At 38.1% G+C, this 18,596-nt stretch overlaps 3 protein-coding genes and 1 long non-coding RNA gene across 6 annotated transcripts; all 4 read left to right on the forward strand.

Moving 5' to 3' along the window:
• The first annotated feature begins 7,757 nt into the window (after positions 1 to 7,757).
• Positions 7,758 to 11,812, forward strand: LOC103439233 (uncharacterized). The gene is made up of 7 exons (XM_029106884.2): positions 7,758 to 8,501; positions 8,773 to 8,861; positions 8,977 to 9,112; positions 10,277 to 10,375; positions 10,512 to 10,637; positions 10,824 to 11,083; positions 11,205 to 11,812. The coding sequence occupies exons 1-7, from the start codon at positions 8,333 to 8,335 to the stop codon at positions 11,313 to 11,315; spliced, it is 990 nt and encodes a 329-aa protein (XP_028962717.2). The 5' UTR covers positions 7,758 to 8,332; the 3' UTR covers positions 11,316 to 11,812.
• Positions 11,813 to 12,566: 754 nt separating this feature from the next.
• On the forward strand, positions 12,567 to 14,264 carry LOC103439232 (uncharacterized). Of its 3 annotated transcripts, none has more exons than XM_008377775.4 (2): positions 12,567 to 12,702; positions 13,446 to 14,264. In XM_008377775.4, exon 2 carries the CDS (start codon positions 13,454 to 13,456, stop codon positions 14,027 to 14,029), a length of 576 nt encoding a protein of 191 aa, XP_008375997.3. In that variant the 5' UTR covers positions 12,567 to 12,702; positions 13,446 to 13,453; the 3' UTR covers positions 14,030 to 14,264. The 3 variants fall into 3 exon arrangements, with proteins under 3 accessions (XP_008375997.3, XP_008375999.3, XP_008375998.3); XM_008377777.4 differs by lacking the exon at positions 12,567 to 12,702 and adding an exon at positions 12,739 to 12,804; XM_008377776.4 differs by lacking the exon at positions 12,567 to 12,702 and adding an exon at positions 12,744 to 12,873.
• A 455-nt stretch (positions 14,265 to 14,719) lies between these two features.
• Positions 14,720 to 16,244, forward strand: LOC139198257 (uncharacterized). Its single transcript, XR_011583617.1, has 2 exons — positions 14,720 to 15,021; positions 15,175 to 16,244. It is a non-coding gene; the product is annotated as an uncharacterized lncRNA (long non-coding RNA).
• Positions 16,245 to 16,959: 715 nt separating this feature from the next.
• Positions 16,960 to 18,335, forward strand: LOC103421139 (uncharacterized). Its single transcript, XM_008359176.4, has 2 exons — positions 16,960 to 17,600; positions 17,721 to 18,335. The coding sequence occupies exons 1-2, from the start codon at positions 17,427 to 17,429 to the stop codon at positions 18,171 to 18,173; spliced, it is 627 nt and encodes a 208-aa protein (XP_008357398.2). The 5' UTR covers positions 16,960 to 17,426; the 3' UTR covers positions 18,174 to 18,335.
• Positions 18,336 to 18,596: the final 261 nt, after the last annotated feature.

Below are 18,596 nucleotides of genomic sequence, written 5' to 3' on the forward strand. Positions count from 1 at the left end.
GGAAATATGGGAATGTATCTTATTTCCTATTAGGATTAGATTACCTATTAAATGTTGTAATCCTAAAGGGAAATGTTTTACCCTTCCTACTACTATAAATAAAGGCACAATAGGGTGAAATAACACACACCCACAATTACACATCTCTCTATTCTTCTCTTTATTGCCGCACCCCCTTTCTCTCTCTAAGGCCTCTATAATTGTTCAGTAAATTATGCCTACAACACGTTATTAGCACGCTCTTGACGCTACGCTAACAAGAAAGTTTGATCTTCAATTTGGGGAGTATTACGTTTTAATCATTCTTTTCATGATTAATTTATTATTTTATTAAATTGATCTACATGCTATTGATTCAATTTAATTTTTCTGTGTTGAATGTGATACAACGCATTGGAGAATTCCGACTTTCAAGAAGGATCTTCTACAAATTCAAAGGCTTTTGTTGTTTTCTGCTACTCAGGTACGCTTAAAATAAAGAAATATATGTGAAACGATCTATGAAGCATGAAAACATTCCCCATGATGCATGAACCCCCTACATTTATATTTACCTTCCGATATATATATTGTATATGTTCATATATTTGTCAATATATATATTTGTTTCATACATTACGCAATAATTGCTATGTGGAATTTGTGAGTCAAAGTATTCAATTAAATTAGAAGCATGTTTCAGGTTTTCCTAAACCCTAAAGGATTTGAAAAAAAAAATGGGGGAATCAGGACATGGTGCGGCACACCACTGCACCATCATTGTGCAAATAATCACCAGGCCTAGACTTGGATTTTACCTCGGTAGGGCCGCAGCCCTGAGCCTATGCACACTGGCCTTGGCCCGTAGCCATCCAACCTGCCCAATTGTCTGGGTTGTCCTCCCATACACACGCTGCAACCTTTTTGGTTGCTGGGTTTTATTGCTCTGGCCCGCATACATATAGCCAGCATATGCTAGGCTTGTCATTGCGCCACCCATACCCAAGCTCGTGACCTGCAGTCACTATGGGGCTGCTTTCACGCAACCAGCCTTTGCTGGGATCCCCGTGACAACCCATAGGCCAGTTTGTGCTAGACCTGTCTGTGCACTCCCTTGTGGCCCAAAACACGACCCAGCTACGGCTAGGGTCTCCCATTCCTCACCCGTGGCCTGCAGTCACCACCAAAGGAACATTTGGGCCTTGCCTTATGATTAAGGCACCTAACCCGTGCCTCTTAACCCCCGGCATTAAGCCCAATTATTTTTGGGGCTCTATTTTCGATCCAATAATATTATTTTAATATTATTTTGCTTCTACAATCCACCCCGAATGGTCCCGATCTATTGAATTAATTAAAAGCGACCTGTAGTCCATTAATCTGATAATGAATACAAAATTATTGACCTGAAGATCACTTTTGGATATTAACGATTCAATAATTTATTTCTCTTCTTTGAAAATCACATACTTTCGTAGTAACGAAGCTCTCACACTTGAGTTTCCAAAGACAACTCAAATCCACTACACTAAGTTAGTATATTGCATTCTGAGTTTCTTGCCGGAACCTCTCTTTTAAGAACTAAATGTTTATAAACTAAATCGAACCTATAGTTTCGAATTTAGTGCCTTTGAAACCAAAAGTTTTCATAAAACAATACACCCATGAAAACCCAACGTTTTTCATGAAAACCATGTCTTAGAACTTGAATGTTCTAACTTTGATGCTTATGGATGATTCATTCCCATAGCACCAATCACAATCTTGTTCCCTCAAATTCAGTGGATTGTCGAACCGTCACAAGTTTGATTTTCCTGATTTGGACGTTTTCTAATAGAAACCACTTTAGGTGGGGTACAAGACGTGAATCTCCACTTGACTATCAAGAAGCTGAGAAACCATTGATGCCAACAATAGACAAGGAAGAGCTGAATAAGCCTCCGCCATAATCTTCATTCGAAGACTTATGCTTAAAGCATTACAAATGGAAATACTTCCCGAATGAGGATTCCATGGCTCTTTGGCTCGCTTCTATAGACCGTCTAATCATGAAAGAAATTGCCCGAATGAAACCATGATTACGTCCATGAATGAGTACAATTTTGAATTTTATAAATCCGAACGAATCTTGACTGGAGAATACTTTTCTCGTCATTCCATGTTTCTAACTCGCTCCTGAAGTAGCAGTGTAAAAAGTGTAAATTTACCAAATTCTTGGATCTTATTACTACCACAAACGTGAGAGAAAGGTATGGACCCAGTTCGGCTAATGTCTACCGAATGGCTCGACCCAGTTCAGTCAAAACCTAACTAAATGGTGATGCACTGCTTCGGCAGGGATACACTGAATGACATATTCTTTCACAATACAATTTCGAGTTTGTGTTCACAAACATATAGTATAATCAGGGCCTGCCAAGGTGTGGCATCATGCTCGAAGCATGATCCTTGGTACATAAGACCTAAAACTTCAAGAATAAGGGATAATATTCTTGAACCTCAACCTTGCAAGAATCTACTCCCGTCTTGATGGAATAGATCATTGGTTATGCACTTGTTCATGCCCTTACCAATATTGTTGAGGAGTACCATTCTAGTAGTCAATATGTGAGATTGATTTTGCTCCACCGAACATCGTTGGCAGAGCAAAATTTCGACATGGATGGCCTTATTGGCCGAATCCCCTTAGTAAATTTACTTTGTGAACATTTTTCCATGTTATTGGATTCAAGTTTGGTGTATGGATAATCTTATTGATATTGTCCTCGAATATGAGTTAATTGAATCATGTTTCTTAATACATGTGACCGATTCAATTAAACACGTGATTAGGTAGGAATGTGGGAAAGTTAGTTGTCTGGATGAATGCGTACTACGCACACTAACTTTACACCTAAATCACATCTCTAACAACGACTTCAGGTCTATCCAACCTGATTAAGAGTATTGGCACGCTCCTCGTTGTATGAATGATACTGAATTATCATTTAAGGGACCTTAAATTCTTCCTGACGTTCAGTTTTTAAGGATATTTGAGATGACAATGATCATAAATGAAACCACTGAAGAAAATAGAGTGAAATATCTTTGCACCACCTCCAAAAATGAGCCTGAAGCTTTGATTTAGGGCCAATGGGTTGTCTCCCAACTGGGAATACACCACATGTGGCTAGCCTATAGCCTGGTAATTAAGCAGTTTACTTGTTTTGGCACGACCTTTTGGGACACTTAGATCGAACAATGATGCTACAACGCATCTCCTTATCTGAAGTAAGGATTTTGTACCTACAAGCACACTTTGTCAATCCTGCTCATTAGGGAAATTGATTTTCTATATCATTTCTTGCAAAGATACAACACGACTCCATTTTCGCAGTGGATTCAAGGGAATATATATGGACTAATCCAACCAAAATGCGGACCATATAAATATTTATGGTTTTGGTTGATGAATCGACAAACTAGTCACAAGTTTGTCCACATACATTACTGCTAAACCTCTTGGCCGATTAAGGGTTCACCACCCTACTTATCCCTTAAGGTCTGGAAGACTGGATAATGCCAGAGAGTTTATATCGACGGTTTTCGATAAAGTATTGCATGTCATTTTGGGTTTTTAATTAAACATCGCATTCCCATGTTCACCCCAAATAGCCTAGCCAAGCGATCATAAAGCGCAATTTAAATGATCGCCCAAATTTTGGTAAACGTACCAAGTTTTCGGTCTTTGCCTAGGGCTATGCAATCTTGCATGCAGCTATGTTGGTCCGCCTTGAGGCCCATTGCCACCCAACTTATATGACGTTACAGTTGGTTACTGGGTATGAACCTGACGACTTTTGTATTTATGCATTTGGGTGCGCATTCCAAATACCAAGTTGCGCCGCCACAACGTACCACCATGGGTCCTCAAAGAAGGATGTGTATCTTTTGTCAATCATGATTCTCCTTCATACTAGCTCCTTTCGAGCCCTTGCACACGATCTCTTTACTGCTTATTTGCAGGTTGTCACTTTAATGAGACAGTCTTCCTGCCGTTAGGGGGAGATAAGAACATCAACGTTCCTGTAGAACGACATAAATTTGCATGGACGTTGCCCACTATGTCTCATCTCGATCCCCATACCGCACAAGTGTGATAAACAAGTGTGACGAATTCTAGATTTCAGAATGTTGCTCCAGACGCATTCCTCAGATCTAGCTAAAGTGACGAGATCATATACCAGCTGCAAACATGTCTGCAAGGATAGACGTACTTAACGGACGTCGAGTTAACATCCCTGGAGGGTGTGCCGCCCATGTTGGACGGTTTGGACGCCCCTGTTGGACAGTCCGGTACATCGGCGGATAGCCAATCAATATGTCTTGGCCTGGAGCACGACATATCATTCGGTTCGTAGGATTCACTTCCCTGGAAGAGGAAGACACGATACAACAATGAATCTAAACTCGATCACTGTCTCAAATCATTTCCATCTCATGAGATTAATCTAGATTACTCCCGAGACTTGAAGTTCTTGGTCCAGTATACTAGTTTGGATGAGAAAATGGAATTGAAATGAGATTATCATCGATGATGTTTTCACTTATATGGTAGCTACCGACATAAATGAAAAGCGACGATATCGAACCGTGTTCCGTTGATTAAGTGACAACGTAGAACTGATTGGACAAATAAAGTTACAATCCAGGTCAAATTCCTTACCAAAGTGTGTATTGGACCTGTCGTTCCTACACTACCCAAGGTAACCCTGTTGAGTTACAAGTGGGAAAGGAAACGTTATGAGATGAATGAAATAGTGTGATATGATGCACGTTTTACGGCGCAAGGTTTCTCTCAAAACGTCATGTGATTGATAGCAGCATTATGAAATGTGGTTAGTATTTCTCCATGAGGATATAAATATGGAGATTTACGTTTAAGTTCCCGAAGAATTACATGGACTGGTTCAAATAGTTCCAAACCACGGAACACCCTCTTAACTCGTTTTGAGGCGTTCACTTATGGATTGAAAAATCCGACGGATGTGGTATACCCGTCTAAGTGATTATTTGATCAGTCAAGGATATGAATTATCCCCTTACGTGTTAAACTATGAAGTCTTATTCCAAATTGCTAGAGTTACAGTTTGTGTCGTTAACACGAATCTCACTAATACTCAAAGAGCTTGAGAAAACTACCTCGCACCTGAAGATGGAATTTGAGATGAAGGATCTTGGAAAAACTTGTTTATGCCTTGACTTGAAGTTGAAGCATTGTTCTGACGGTATTTTTGTCTACCAGTCGAACTACACCCGGAATGTGTCACCTTTGAGTATACCCATGATCGTCCATACGTTATATGCAAATGAGACTCTTGAAGAGTTTATGGAATCTGAAATTCCATATCTAAAAGTTCAACTTTACGCTTCGTTGTACTTAGCTCATTGTATTTAGACAGGACATCTCCTTCGCTGTTGATCTTGGTAAAGATGTAGCACTGCGCCTATACGCAACCATTGAATTAGTATTAAAGACGTACCCTGAAGGTATTATGTGGGCAAATCCCAACGCATCTTGAGCACATCTAACCCCCTGATCCTCGAAATGATGCTTGCCTTGTTTGTTATGCTGACGCTGGTTACTTATCAAACCCGCACAAGGCAAAATCCCCGAATGGTTATGTCTTTATCGTTAGGGATATTGCAATATCATGGAGGTCCACGATATGACCCTAGTTGCGAAATCTTTGAATCGTTCCAAGACTCACCTTACTTCACTATGCCACAAGTGAGACATGGTTAGGAGTTCTTGTTGAGCATATTCGAAGTACTTGCTATATTTTCATCCATTGTTGAGTCCCAACGACGATCCATGAAGATTATGCCACATATATCAACCCGACCAAGCCATGATACATCAACAAAGTCAACACCAAGACATATTGCGTCTACATCTACATCAGCAAAGCATCAGGAGATTGAAGTCATGCAAACCGATCCCAGACAACCTTGCCGACCTTTACACGATGTCACTGCCGAAGTCAACCTTCCAGAAGCTTGTCCAAGGAATTGGTATGCCTAACTACTCATATGCAATGCTTGTAGTTCTCATTTGAAAGTTATGTCAAATTCAGGAAGAGTATCCAGAAGTATACTTACTTGATCTTAATGTACTTTTTTTCCCTACGATTAGGAGCATTTTTCCCACTGGGTTTTTGCTACCTAACTAGGTTTTAATGAGGCACCCATCCTGGGCTGATTATACCCTTGAGAGCTCTTCTACTTGCGTCCAAAAGATGTATAGTTTTGACTTAATGCAACTTCTCACTTTTCTCCTTAGACTATGGGTTTTTCTCCCACCTTGGGTTTTATCATAGCGAGGTTTTGTGAGTTTTACTTTTTATGCATTATTCCGTTGATTTGAGACTCGTATTTGCCCATTGTGTTGACGACTTCATCAATTATACTTTCAATGAAGACTTGATGCGCCATTTACTTGAGTATTTACACACTCAATGGGGAGTGTTGCAGTCCTATTTAGAATAGGAATGTGATTGTGTAAATCCTAGGAAATATGGAAATGTATCTTATATTCCTATTAGGATTAGATTACCTATTAAATGTTGTAATCCTACAGGGAAAGGTTTTACCCTTCCTACTACTATAAATAAAGGCACAATGGGGTGAGATAACACACACTCACAATTACACATCTCTCTATTCTTCTCTCTATTGCTGCACCCCCCCCTCTCTCTCTCTCTCTCTAAGGCTCTATAATTGTTCAGTAAATTATATAGGGCTTGTTTGAGAAGTGCTTTTAAATAATTGAAAGCGTTTTTTGAAAAAAAAAATGTTTTTGAAACCAATTCTTAGTAAAAAAGTAAGTTAATATTGGAAATTTTGTTGACGTGCTTCATTCAAGAATTATCAGTTATGTGTTTCTTAAAGGAAGCACTTCAAGTGGTTTTGGAACTAACTAAAAAATAGTTTCTTTAAAAGTGTTTTTAGTCGTCAAAAATCATTTTCCAAATGAGCCCATATTGTGGTCTTACCGATTGATAGTTCCATATTAAATAATAAGGTTTTAGTGTTTTAATCCTCCTAATTACAAATTATCAAATAAAACAATGGCACATCACATCTTTCATTGTTGTATAAAATGAAATACATGCACGTAGCTTGATGGATAGGGATATATAGTCATAAATTAAAACAAAATTAATTATTAATTGAATACTAATCACAATTTAAGTATATATATATTTGTTCAATTAATTCTTGACATAGATGAAATTTTGTTTTTGCACTCGGATAACATTGAAGTTCAACTCAACAAGGTTAAAGAATTAGGTTTGGTTCCAACAAAAAGAAAAAAATGATTGTGTTTGCTATCCTGTTAATAATTTGATGTACCTAACTCAAATTAAATTTGATTGAGTAACATTTACTTTTTTTGTTTTCACAATCCTGTTAATAATTTGATGTACCTAACTCAAATTAAATTTGATTGAGTAACATTTACTTTTTTTGTTTTCACAATTAATGTATTGTTTCTAACTTATATGAAATTATGAGTTTAATTTAGACTGATTCGAACTAAAATAATTCAAGTTATACAAGTTGTATAGGAATAACATTAAAGTGTTTGGTGATGATATAATTTTATTTTAAAATGTTTTCAACCTAATTTTTGTAAAATGAGACTCTTCAGATACATCATGTTTTTAATACAATATTTTATATTATTGATCCAGATTAACGTGAAATTATAACTGTGAAATGATAGAGAATCTCACATTTGCGACTGTGATAGTTCCATACCAATACCATCCCTCACAAATCTATGACTTCTCCTAAAAGAAAACATAGGAGTGTTCACCAAAAAAGAAAACATAGGAGCTGACACACCAACGGCGCACGTTAGCGCAAGGCACAGGACACAAGGCAAAGAGGTTGATTAAGCTATCCCACCACTACCGAGCAAACGCCAACAATCACGGAATCATCTGAGAAAAACACCATAATAATCATCACCATCGTCCTAACCTTAATCCCCCCTGGGCAGACTAGGCCACTTATTCTTCATTAACCTTAATCATTATCTTAGTCCCTTCCTTAATCCTAATTACGACGATGGCTTTGCATTAATCTCACGAAATCGCAGCCAAAAAGGCAAGACAAGAAAAGCCCAGAAGCCAAAAGCCAAAAGCACTAAGCACTCATTCCACTGCTGCGTTGGAGCAAAAGACGACCTGGGTCTGTCGTCTGCAGAGGCGAGGCTTCGAAAGTTTTGGATTTTTGATCAGGGTCTGGCTCTGATCGATCTGTGAGGTCGGCGGATATGGTGTGATGAAGGAGAAGAGACGAAGGCATGGCTCGGGTAGGAGGAGAATGGGGATTTAAAGGTAGAGGGAAATGGGCTTTTTCGTACAAGAAAACCACTCTCATCGTTTGCTCCATTAACATTGCCGTTGCTCTCTATGTTCTTCGCTCTCTCTACGCTTCTCTCTACATCTACTCCGATAAAGATACAGGCCCCAGTACGTCTCTCTCTCTCTGTCTAATTTTCTCTCACTAGGTTCTGTAAATCTTGGTTCTTTGAATGATCCACTAGCTATTTGAGGTATTTTGGAGAGAACCCAGTTGGGAATTTAGCTTGTTGTTTGATGAGTTTTGTTTAAATTTTCTTGCTTTGGATTATCCAGTAACTGTTTGAGGTGTTTTTGAGAGAACCCAGTTGGGAATTTTTGAATTTTTTGACGTTGAATGCTGGTTTAATTGAGGGAATGTTTTGTTTGTGAATTGGTTCAGCTTTTGAGTACACTCCGGATCAGATTAGGAAGATGGAGGAATCAGTTCGGATTCGAAAAGCAGCTGAACCGGTTGAGCTAATTAGATTGGTAAGATATGCATTTTGGGCTCTCTGGTGGTGGGTAGATCTGTTTGATTGAATCAGTAGAGCGATAGCTGTGAGTCTTTTAATTTAATGGAGGACTATTCTGTTGTGCTCAAAAGGTGAAGGCACTTAAGAAGGAGCTTTACGGAGAGGCAGCGGTCGAATTGCCACAGCCTTTGAAACTGAAGATGACTAATGAGATAATTGATAGGTTGAAAACCTTGAGGCCCAACGCAAATATTACTGAGCAGAGAGGTCAATGCAGCTCAATTTTATTTTCTTTAGCTCATCTCTTTTTGTTACATGCATTTCAAGCAAATCGTTATGTTGGACTAGAATAGTTAATAGCCATGCAATATCAAATCTGAAATCTTGTATAAATGGTTTAAACATAATTATCTTACTGTGACATTCAACTTTGTCCTGAAATAGATATGATGAATTTATTTTTGAACTGTGTTGATTCTAGTTTTTGTATCTGAAACTACAATTATCGACATTGATAACAAACTCAAAAAGCTATCGAGTGGTTATTTAATACTGTCATATTAAGGTTGAATGAAGTGTACTGTTCTCTTGAGCTACTGTACAAGTTCCGGTAAAGGAGGAATCCAAAGATTTCATAGCTTTAGTTTAAATCCCTAATCATTAAGCTTCTTATGTTTTACTATAAGTTTATTACCCGTTTGTGCATGCTTTCCCGTTATCTATTTCTTTATGATGTTGCATCATCGTATGGTAGATTTCCTGCTTCCAATATTTCAACTACTTGTTTCAGCTTTCAGAGGGAAATTATCTGTTACATATCCAGAAATAAAATATTTTTAGGACTGAAGGTTACACGGGTTAATGTGAAGTTTAAGTAGATTGCATGTGAAAGGATGTAGAAGGTTGTCTGTTTTGTCTTGACTCTTGAGGAACAAATTGCTTCCCGGTATTCTGGTAGCATATAAATTTTCTCTAGATTTTATGTCAAACCTGATCTTTGCAAGGAAGGGCTTGCTTTAGGCATACTCTGTATTTCGGTAAACACTAAAAAATTGTGACGTAAAAGAGCAAACAATTATAGTTTAATGTGGTTTTTTTAGTTTTCTGGTGCCGTGTTTCTTTCTTTGGGTAGGTGGTGCATGATGACCTGCATAACTGTTGTTTCAGTTAACTTTGGAATTACTCAATTTATCCTGTGATTAAGTGGGGCCAATACTGATTGTCTTTTTAGTAAGACTGGCTATAATTTAGATATGTGTGTATCTTGCATTTTTTTTAGACCTTAGAGATGTTCCACTTAAGTGTAAAGTGCTTTCACCTTGTTCAAGTAACGAGTGCTTTTTCACTCGTACATTACAAGTTTACAACATATTCTCTCATTACTTGTAGTAATTAACTTATCATTTTGATGCTGGGTGCTTAAATAAACAGAAGTAGTTGAAAGTTGGTGCAAGGAAAAACTAAAAGAAGCTAAGCAGTTAGCAATTGAGACCAAGGCTTCAAATTCAACAATTCTTCATGAGGAAGCAGGTATGGTCATTATTTGTGAGCTACATGTGGTTTCTTTTTAGGATTCAGTAATTTATATGATGTAGCAGTCTATGAACGGTAGTGTGATTGTTTTGACAGACTCTGGTGTTTCCTGTTCTGATTTTGTTTTCTATAGAAATGCTAGTAAAAGCTTTGGAATCGGATTGGACTTGGCTTTTGGAAGACTTGGGCCTTTGGATTCCTGCTGAAATTCATAACACGGAACATCATGATAAACCTGAGGGTGAAGAAGACGATTTAGGTAATTCATCAATTTCTGCTCCATGCCTTCTCTCTGTCATAAGACAAAAGTAATCTTTTATTTTCCTTTATGAAAAAAAAAAAAAAAGTCATGATCCTTGTCTGGTAGTTTTGAGAAGTTTACTCATTCGGATAGTGGAAACTTATTCCGTGTGTTGAATGTACGTATTCCTTTGTTTTTCTGTAGACGAAATTTTGCCTGGCAGGCCACTTCCTCCTGAATGCCATGCAGAAGTTCATACAGATTATGATGGTGCTGCTGTAAGATGGGGACTTAACCACCACAAAGATAGTGCAGCGGACTGTTGTCAGGCTTGCTTGGACCAAGCTAAACGTGCTAAGCCTAATCAAAATAGATGTAATATATGGGTTTACTGCCCGTCAGAAACTGGTTGCTATTCTCCAGATATCTACGAGCATAAACTTGGAGAGTGCTGGCTTAAATATGTAAGAACTAAACAACCCCTTCATTACAATTTATATATAATTTGATTTGATTGCATTTTGTTTGTGATTACGTTGATCCAGTTGAGTCTAATGTTTCTTGTTTTCAATCATCAAAATGCAGGCAGAAACGCCTAAACTTAATTTTAAGGACAAGTATTCTGAATCATATAGAGACCGCCATCCATCTGCACCGCTTGTTGTTCCCTGGGCCTCTGGCATTGTTGGTGCATGATAGGATTTCGCCACTCCCAGCAGAAAAGGACAAACCCTTGTCGTTGTAACTTGACCTGCAAAGGCTTACCATGTTCTGGAAACATCACAAAGCACACGAACGAAGGTAACTTCACTGGAATATGCAATCGTGGTCTCCCTGGGTTTATATACTTTAGTTCCGTTTGAATTGTTTATTGAAAAATAGAAGAAAATAGGGAGAATTTTTGAAGAGAGGGAAATGGAGCGACTGAAGGTTCAGGGTACGCTCCGAGCTTCTTGTTTGTTCAGAGTCATTTTTTTGCAATACGGATTGTCATGGTGTCTGGCGCCGATGATTCAAGATAAAGAAGTCCTGGTCGGAGGCATAGTGAGGTTTGTCGTTAAGACGTTGAGACTCTCCCCGCGAATGAACGAGGGATATGAATTTCTGTCTCTGAACGTTGTGTAATACTCTCTAATTCTTTGGATAAGTACATAATGCTCTCTACCTTTAAAAGTAGGAGTACAAAGTTTTCAGTTTCTTGTTGCTCAAGTATCGTTTAGCTTGTAATGCTCATCAATTGTATAAAGTACAGTTCCAAATAACAAAAACCTGAACAAACTAGAGAGAACCTCGACGGTACGAGGGAGAAAGAACAAATTGTGGGGATTTTAGGGATCTTCATATCTTAGTCATTCATCGTATATTGTGCGGTTAAAAATCATTTGATTTTTTTTATTTAAAATTAATTATAAATAGTACCTGACGAAAATTGATCGCACGATATACGATGGACAGCTAGGAAGGGATCCCCACAAAAACAGTTTTATGAACCTAAAGTTTTCGGAACTGTTTTTAAAATGAATGAAAATGTTTTTCATGAAAATGCTTTTTATGAAAATGCTTTTGGAACTAATTCTTTATAACAATACAAGTGAATTTTGATAAGGCAGTTAAATTGCTTCCTACAAGAAGCATACATAACTGATGCTCCCTTCAATGGACTTTAAGTGCTTACAAAATCCAAAATACTATCACCAAAAAAAGCGTTTAGTTATTTTAAAGGTGAGCTAAAAATTTTCGATTAAACTCAATTACAAACGTTTTTGGCACTCCATGGAAATCCACCGCATGCCCAAAGTGAAATTTAATTGTAAGCAAAAGATTTTATATTCGATTCTTGCCAAAATAGAATTTGAACTACATTATTATTAATTCATTATGAGGTTTTAGCCAACTTTCTCATTTTTTTGGTAGGTAATATTGTTTATCAAAAAAAAAAAAAAAAAAAAAAAAAAAAACTAACTCCACGCGTACAGCACTTTGAGAGTCGCTGCCTCTCAAAGCGATTCCAATCCGCGCTATTCTTTGCCCACCATTATTGATGTGATCGCGCGCGAGATTGGATCTTGCTCGGCCCACGAAGGTAACTTAATTTCTACGTTTCTCTTTAGTCCTGGTATTTTGGTTGCATTTGTGCATAATCCGATCGTTACTTGGTTCAGAAAAACCAACAATCCCATTGGATGTAATTCTCAAGTTTTTTCTTTGCACTTTGAAATCATTATTCTTGTTAAGAATTTTGAAATTTCTGTAGGTGGGTTGTTGCTTAATTGGTTTAATTCGCATTTGGGCGTTCTGTAGCTCTGATTTCAAGCTATGGTTCATTGACATTGAAAGTCTGCAGATTATATTCCTGTCTGGTTTAGTTGAATTTCGATTCGGGTTTTCGATTCCCAAGTGGGTTCAAGCTCTTGTTGTCATCCGTCAAAGATTTTACTAGAAAATTAATGAATCAAGCTTAAAGATTTTTATACGTTTTGGTTTGTCTGCATGACCAGAGGAACCCAAAAGAGGGACTGCATTCGGGTGGACATGTAGAACGATGGAGAAGGGTTAGGGTTTATTGAGATGCAGAGATATTAGTACAATACTTGAATGCCGTTGTATTTTCATGCTTGATGTTATATGAGCAATAGAAACCCGAATGCTTGATCTAGATGTCCTCTTATGTGTTTGTTCAGATTGTTTGATAGTCAAATTTCGAAACCTAAAAGTTGTGTGTCGTTGCGGTATTGGCAATTTGAAATCAAGTATTCAGTTACGTTTGATGGTTCTTTAGATTTTCGTATAAAGAAATTACAGACGTTTTTTTCATTTCATATGCAGTGAAGATAATGTGGTGGCAAGTAGCTACAACCATGGCTCTTGGCAGCCACCCCATTCAGGATACTCACTATGACATACTATCGGTGAAACAAGATGCAAGCTATGAAGTTATTCGAGCAAGCTACCGATCTGCCATCCTTGATAGTCATCCTGATAAATTGCAAAGTACATCTGGGTCGGGAGATAGATTCCTGAAGGTGCAAAAGGCTTGGGAAATCCTTGGCGATTCAAGGTCTCGCGCACTTTATGATAGTTGGCTTCGAGCTTCTAGTCATGATGCTATGGTCGCAGAAGATATCAGCCTAGAAGATGTGATGGTTGAAGATGCGGGAGAGGTCATCCAACTCTTTTACCAGTGCCGGTGCGGTGACTATTTCTTCGTTGATTCTTTGGAGTTGGAGAAGATGGGGTATGCTTTGTTAAAAGATGGAAACAAGATATCTTTTGAAGCACAGAATGCATTGCCAGCATCGCTTGTCCTCCCTTGCGGGTCTTGTTCTTTGAAAGTTCGGATATTGATCAATTCAGATGACTTTATGACGATCATTGATAACCATCGAATGGGGGACGAAGTTTTCTCTTAAGATTTTAGTTTCAACAGCTTAAAATGACGAGAGCCCTGTGTGTTTCAAGTTGAAATTTCATGGAAAATGGGATGAGTGGGATGATTGAAGCAGAGATTAAAGAAAGGCCAACTATGATTATGTTCTCTGTAGTTTCGGCAAATCTGTACTTCGGTCCTTAGAGTTTCAATTGTGGCAATTTTGTAGTTTACTGATTGATTCAATATAAGGACGTCCTAATTTCGAGATTTTCTCATGGAATTTGCAATTTTTGTTTTTTGATACACAGAATTCACATTGGATAAGCAATTGCACAGTTTATACGTTTTTAATTTGAGAGATTTTAGTGGATTTTTATGGAGTTTAACTGATTTGTAGGAATTCCATGTAAAATTTTGATTCAATTCCCTATAAATCTCATGGAGAGATGTGAGATTTGTAGATGCTTAAAATACACTACAAAATCTCTTCAATTCCTTCTAATTCCTCAACTTTTCCAAATTCTTTATATTCAAATTTTAATTGAATACACATGAAATGTTATAAACTTCTTTAAAATTCTAATTGAATACACTTGAATTTCTAAGGAATTTAATAAATTATCTCAAAATCTTGATTGAAATTTCAAAGAATCACTTAAAATTCTGATTGAATACTCCTAAATTTATTAAAAGAATTAAAATTCTTCAAAATCTCAATCGAAAAATTGACGGAATCGAGCATCTTATTCTTCAACTGCTACGATTAGCAAACTTTGTGATTTAAATCGCGACAATTGAAACTCGAGAATCAAAGCGGAACTTTTAGAACAGCTTAGCGGCCCAGCGCTATCGTACGGGCCCTTGTATGAGTTTGGATGGATCAGGACCTCATTATTTTATTTTATTCTAAATAACAAAAAAATAAAAATTTGAAGAAACATATTCAAAATTGACGTCTACGATTCTCAGCGATCTGATCAGGTTTCTGGTTCTCCAATCCTTCCAAGAAGGTTGAAAATCTCTATTTCCCAGGTACGATTTCTTCTCCTTCTTGTTAATTTCACAAAAATTTAGGGCTTTGTTCTTCCTGTGAAATAAAGAAATTTAATTTTCATCAAAGATTCTGCGGTTTGGGGGATTTTAAACTAAAATCCACAATTGGGTTTCTCTGTAAATCGGAAACAGGAGATGGGTTCTGCAGAAAAAAGCTCCCAATGGCGGAGCGTGTTCGATGGCGTGAAGCTGAAGACCATCAAATCAATGCCGGAAGCTCTAATGGCGGAGATCAACACAGCAATTTGCAATCTCGAATACGCACGCGCCACCGATCTTCTCGGCTCTCCGTCTTCTTCGTCTTCGATGGCGAAAACCGAGAGCTCTGATCAACCCGTATTCAATGCAAGAATGGCGGACCAAGCATACAAGGCAGGCTGCGCAGCATTGGCAGCTGGGAAGCTCGACGAGGCCCTTCTCTCTCTAAACACTTCTCTCTCTAAGTGCCCACCTGACCAGACCTCTGCCGTGGCCAAGCTCCACTCTTTGATCTCTCTCACATCTCAGCAGCTCCACAAGCCCACCAGCTGAGTTTATCTTGTCCTTTCTAATTAATGCAAGCGATGGCTGGAAAGGAAGAATCGAACACAAAATCTCGGAGTTTATCTTTATCTTTTCATTTTTAACTAATGCAAGGATGGCGGGGGAAGAAGGAATCGAACGCAGGATCTCGGATCTCGAGTGCAAAGTCCACCAGCTGAGTATATCTTGTCCCTTTTAATTAATGCAAACAATGACGGTTGGAGAAATCGAACTTAGGATCTCGAGTGCAGCGGAGTTTATTATGACATCAAAAAAATTGGTTATTTGTGTATTATACTATTCCGGCACTTGGATCCAACTTATTGTGACAACATGAATTTTGGTGGGACGAAAAGTTTAGGGTATTTGATTCCAACTTTCCATGTTTTGGTCATGCGGATTTGGAGGTCGGCAACAATAATTTGGAGCTATTGAATGATCAATCAATTGGGGAACATGACATGTTGGCATTAGTGTTGGGAGCAGATTTCACGAGGGTGGTTGGTGTTGGTGGTGGAGATGATGCTTTTAAACTTTACAGAGCACTTGTAAAGGTGGAGAATTTTCCTTTATTCTTGTCTAAAGTTCTAAACTTTGATTGTTTGATCAAGTTGAGAGATGAATGATGTATTTAACCATGGTTAATCACTAGTAGAGGATTTCCTTCGTTATTGTCTAAATTTTGGTTTGGTTCATTAATTTAGATATGACTGGTGCCATTTTGTAGCAAATTTGACCTACCAGTATTATCATTATCGGTCGTATGCAATTATGTGTTTAGTTGTCGGGAAGGACTTGCTTAATACTTTCAACCTAACAGTATTCAAGGCAAGTGACATGCGTTGTCATGTGTTTTAATTTCTACTTGGTAACTCTTTATTGCTTTGGAAACCGTCTCACTGGCATACTTGGTGTAGCTAAGTCTCAATCCATTTTCACATCTAGGGTTTTTAACGAACTCAATGTGGAGGGAGACTAAAGAAGATAAAATCAAAGATATTGCTCAAGAAATCTAAGACTCATAATCTTTCTTTGTTACGATGTTACTAGAATTTAATGCCCATGAAATTTCTAATTCTTTTGCTGAAGAAGGCATGCAAGTAATTTTGATTGTCATACCTTTCTGTTGGGACATCACATTGAATTCAACTAATTTTGATTGTCATCAATGAAAATGAAATTGGGGAAAGATGCCAAATTTATGTGTTAACTTGTACATGATTTCATCCATTGAGATATAGACTTTAAGAGCACTCCCAGTTTGGGAAAATTTAACCGATAGTTTTGTAAGTGTGGGTTAGGCCAGTTGGTTAAGACAGTGTGTCTGCTCTTAGCACTCAAGTTCGAGTTTCCCTTCCTGTAGTTTAAAGTAGTTCAGAAGACCGTCTTGTTAGAAAATAAATACTAAAATGTCAAATTGGGTTTGGTATCATGTCCTAGTTCTCCATAACTTCAACTTAAAGTGTGAATTGAAAACTACAGAAGAAGTACTAAATAATAAATATAGGGAAGAAAACCAAAGAAACGGATTGAAGTTACAAGAGTCTTCTTCAATGAGAATTATTATGGCTGTGAGATAAGCAAGGGCGTTTTCAACCTCAAAGGGAGGAGTTTTAGCTTTTGTTAAAACGTCTAGTATGCTTTTTTAGCTTTGTCTTTACCCTAAAGAATTGAGACCAGTATTCTCCATTTTCCCCCCAATAAGTTGAGAAGCCACTGTCAAAAAAAGCAGGTGATGGTCTAATCCGAACATCATGTCGAGTAAGAATAACTCACACCAAAAGCACTAGTTTTTGTAGATATCTCAAAGCAGCTGTGGCTTACAGTTTACAAACCAAAAGCACCTTTTTTTCAACTCCAACATGAGCATCTTTCATCATGAAGAAGAACAGCCACCAAATCCTTCCAAAAGGTGCAAGTTTCTTGCTGCTTGTCTCACCGATGTGTTTGCGAATTGCCATACCAGCAGAAAGCTTTCGGCTTCGAGCCCTGCTGGGGAGGAGTTCCTGACAAGCGACTTTGATGAGGAACAAGAAGTACTTACTGTGAACCGAAATGAATATTTTTCGATACTAAAGTTTTCATTTTCTGTTAACCCATGAGTGTTTTGCAGGTTGTTTTTATCGTTTTTGGTTGCTTGGTTTTTTCTCTATCAGGTTATTGTGTCTGCCATTCGAAGCCGTGCTATGGAAAAACTGACGCGCAAGCCGAGCAGTTTGACAGATAGCTTCTCTTTCGTTTACTCTTCGAAATCAGAAGATTTATTCATAACGCAGAAAGGAGCGGAAAAGCAAGAGGATCATGAAGATCACGAAGGCGATGAGAAAGAAGAATTTTTATCGGTTGCAAGCTGCCTTTCTTGCTGCTCAAGCACCGCTGCAACTAGAGACGTGTTTCTTTCTGTCAAGACAAGTTTGTCGCGTTGTTCGAGCCTTGGTGGGATCGAGTTTAGAGATTTTCCAAGGCAGTCCATAATTCAGCAATTCTATCATTGTGAGGGCTGGCCGTTTGGGCTTTGCCGGAAGGCTGTGTTGCTTCCACCGCTGCCAAAGTCGCCCTCTGAGTCGTGGATGTGGAGAAAAGGCACTAAGTTTGTTAAGATGGTTTAAAGTCGGAGGTCGCCCGCACCACCACCAACAAAGGACGTTCAAAGTTCAATGTTATTTTGTGTTTAGATGATTAAATGGATGGAATAAAATGCAAATACAATAAAAGTTTCAGTTGTAATGCTATGCTATACTTTGTAATAAGTAATGCTATCATATATTAAATTTGGCCGGACTTGTCCACCAGCAAGAAACAACCTTAAACAGAAGAAACAAGAAAAACCCTAAAACTACAAGCAATACAAAATTCAAAACAATCCGGCAAACGAGAAGAAATAGAAACCGAAACCGAAAGTGAAGCCTAACACCCAGTGGTGGATCCAGGAAATAATGTTTGGGGGGTCAATAAGGATAGCGCGCGGAGCGCGAAATTTTTTTTTAACAGAAACGGCATGCATATCATCATTTCATCGGGTCTTGGTAGGA

Source organism: Malus domestica, chromosome 08 (genome assembly GCF_042453785.1).
Source record: "Malus domestica chromosome 08, GDT2T_hap1".
Classification (NCBI taxonomy): domain Eukaryota; kingdom Viridiplantae; phylum Streptophyta; class Magnoliopsida; order Rosales; family Rosaceae; genus Malus; species Malus domestica.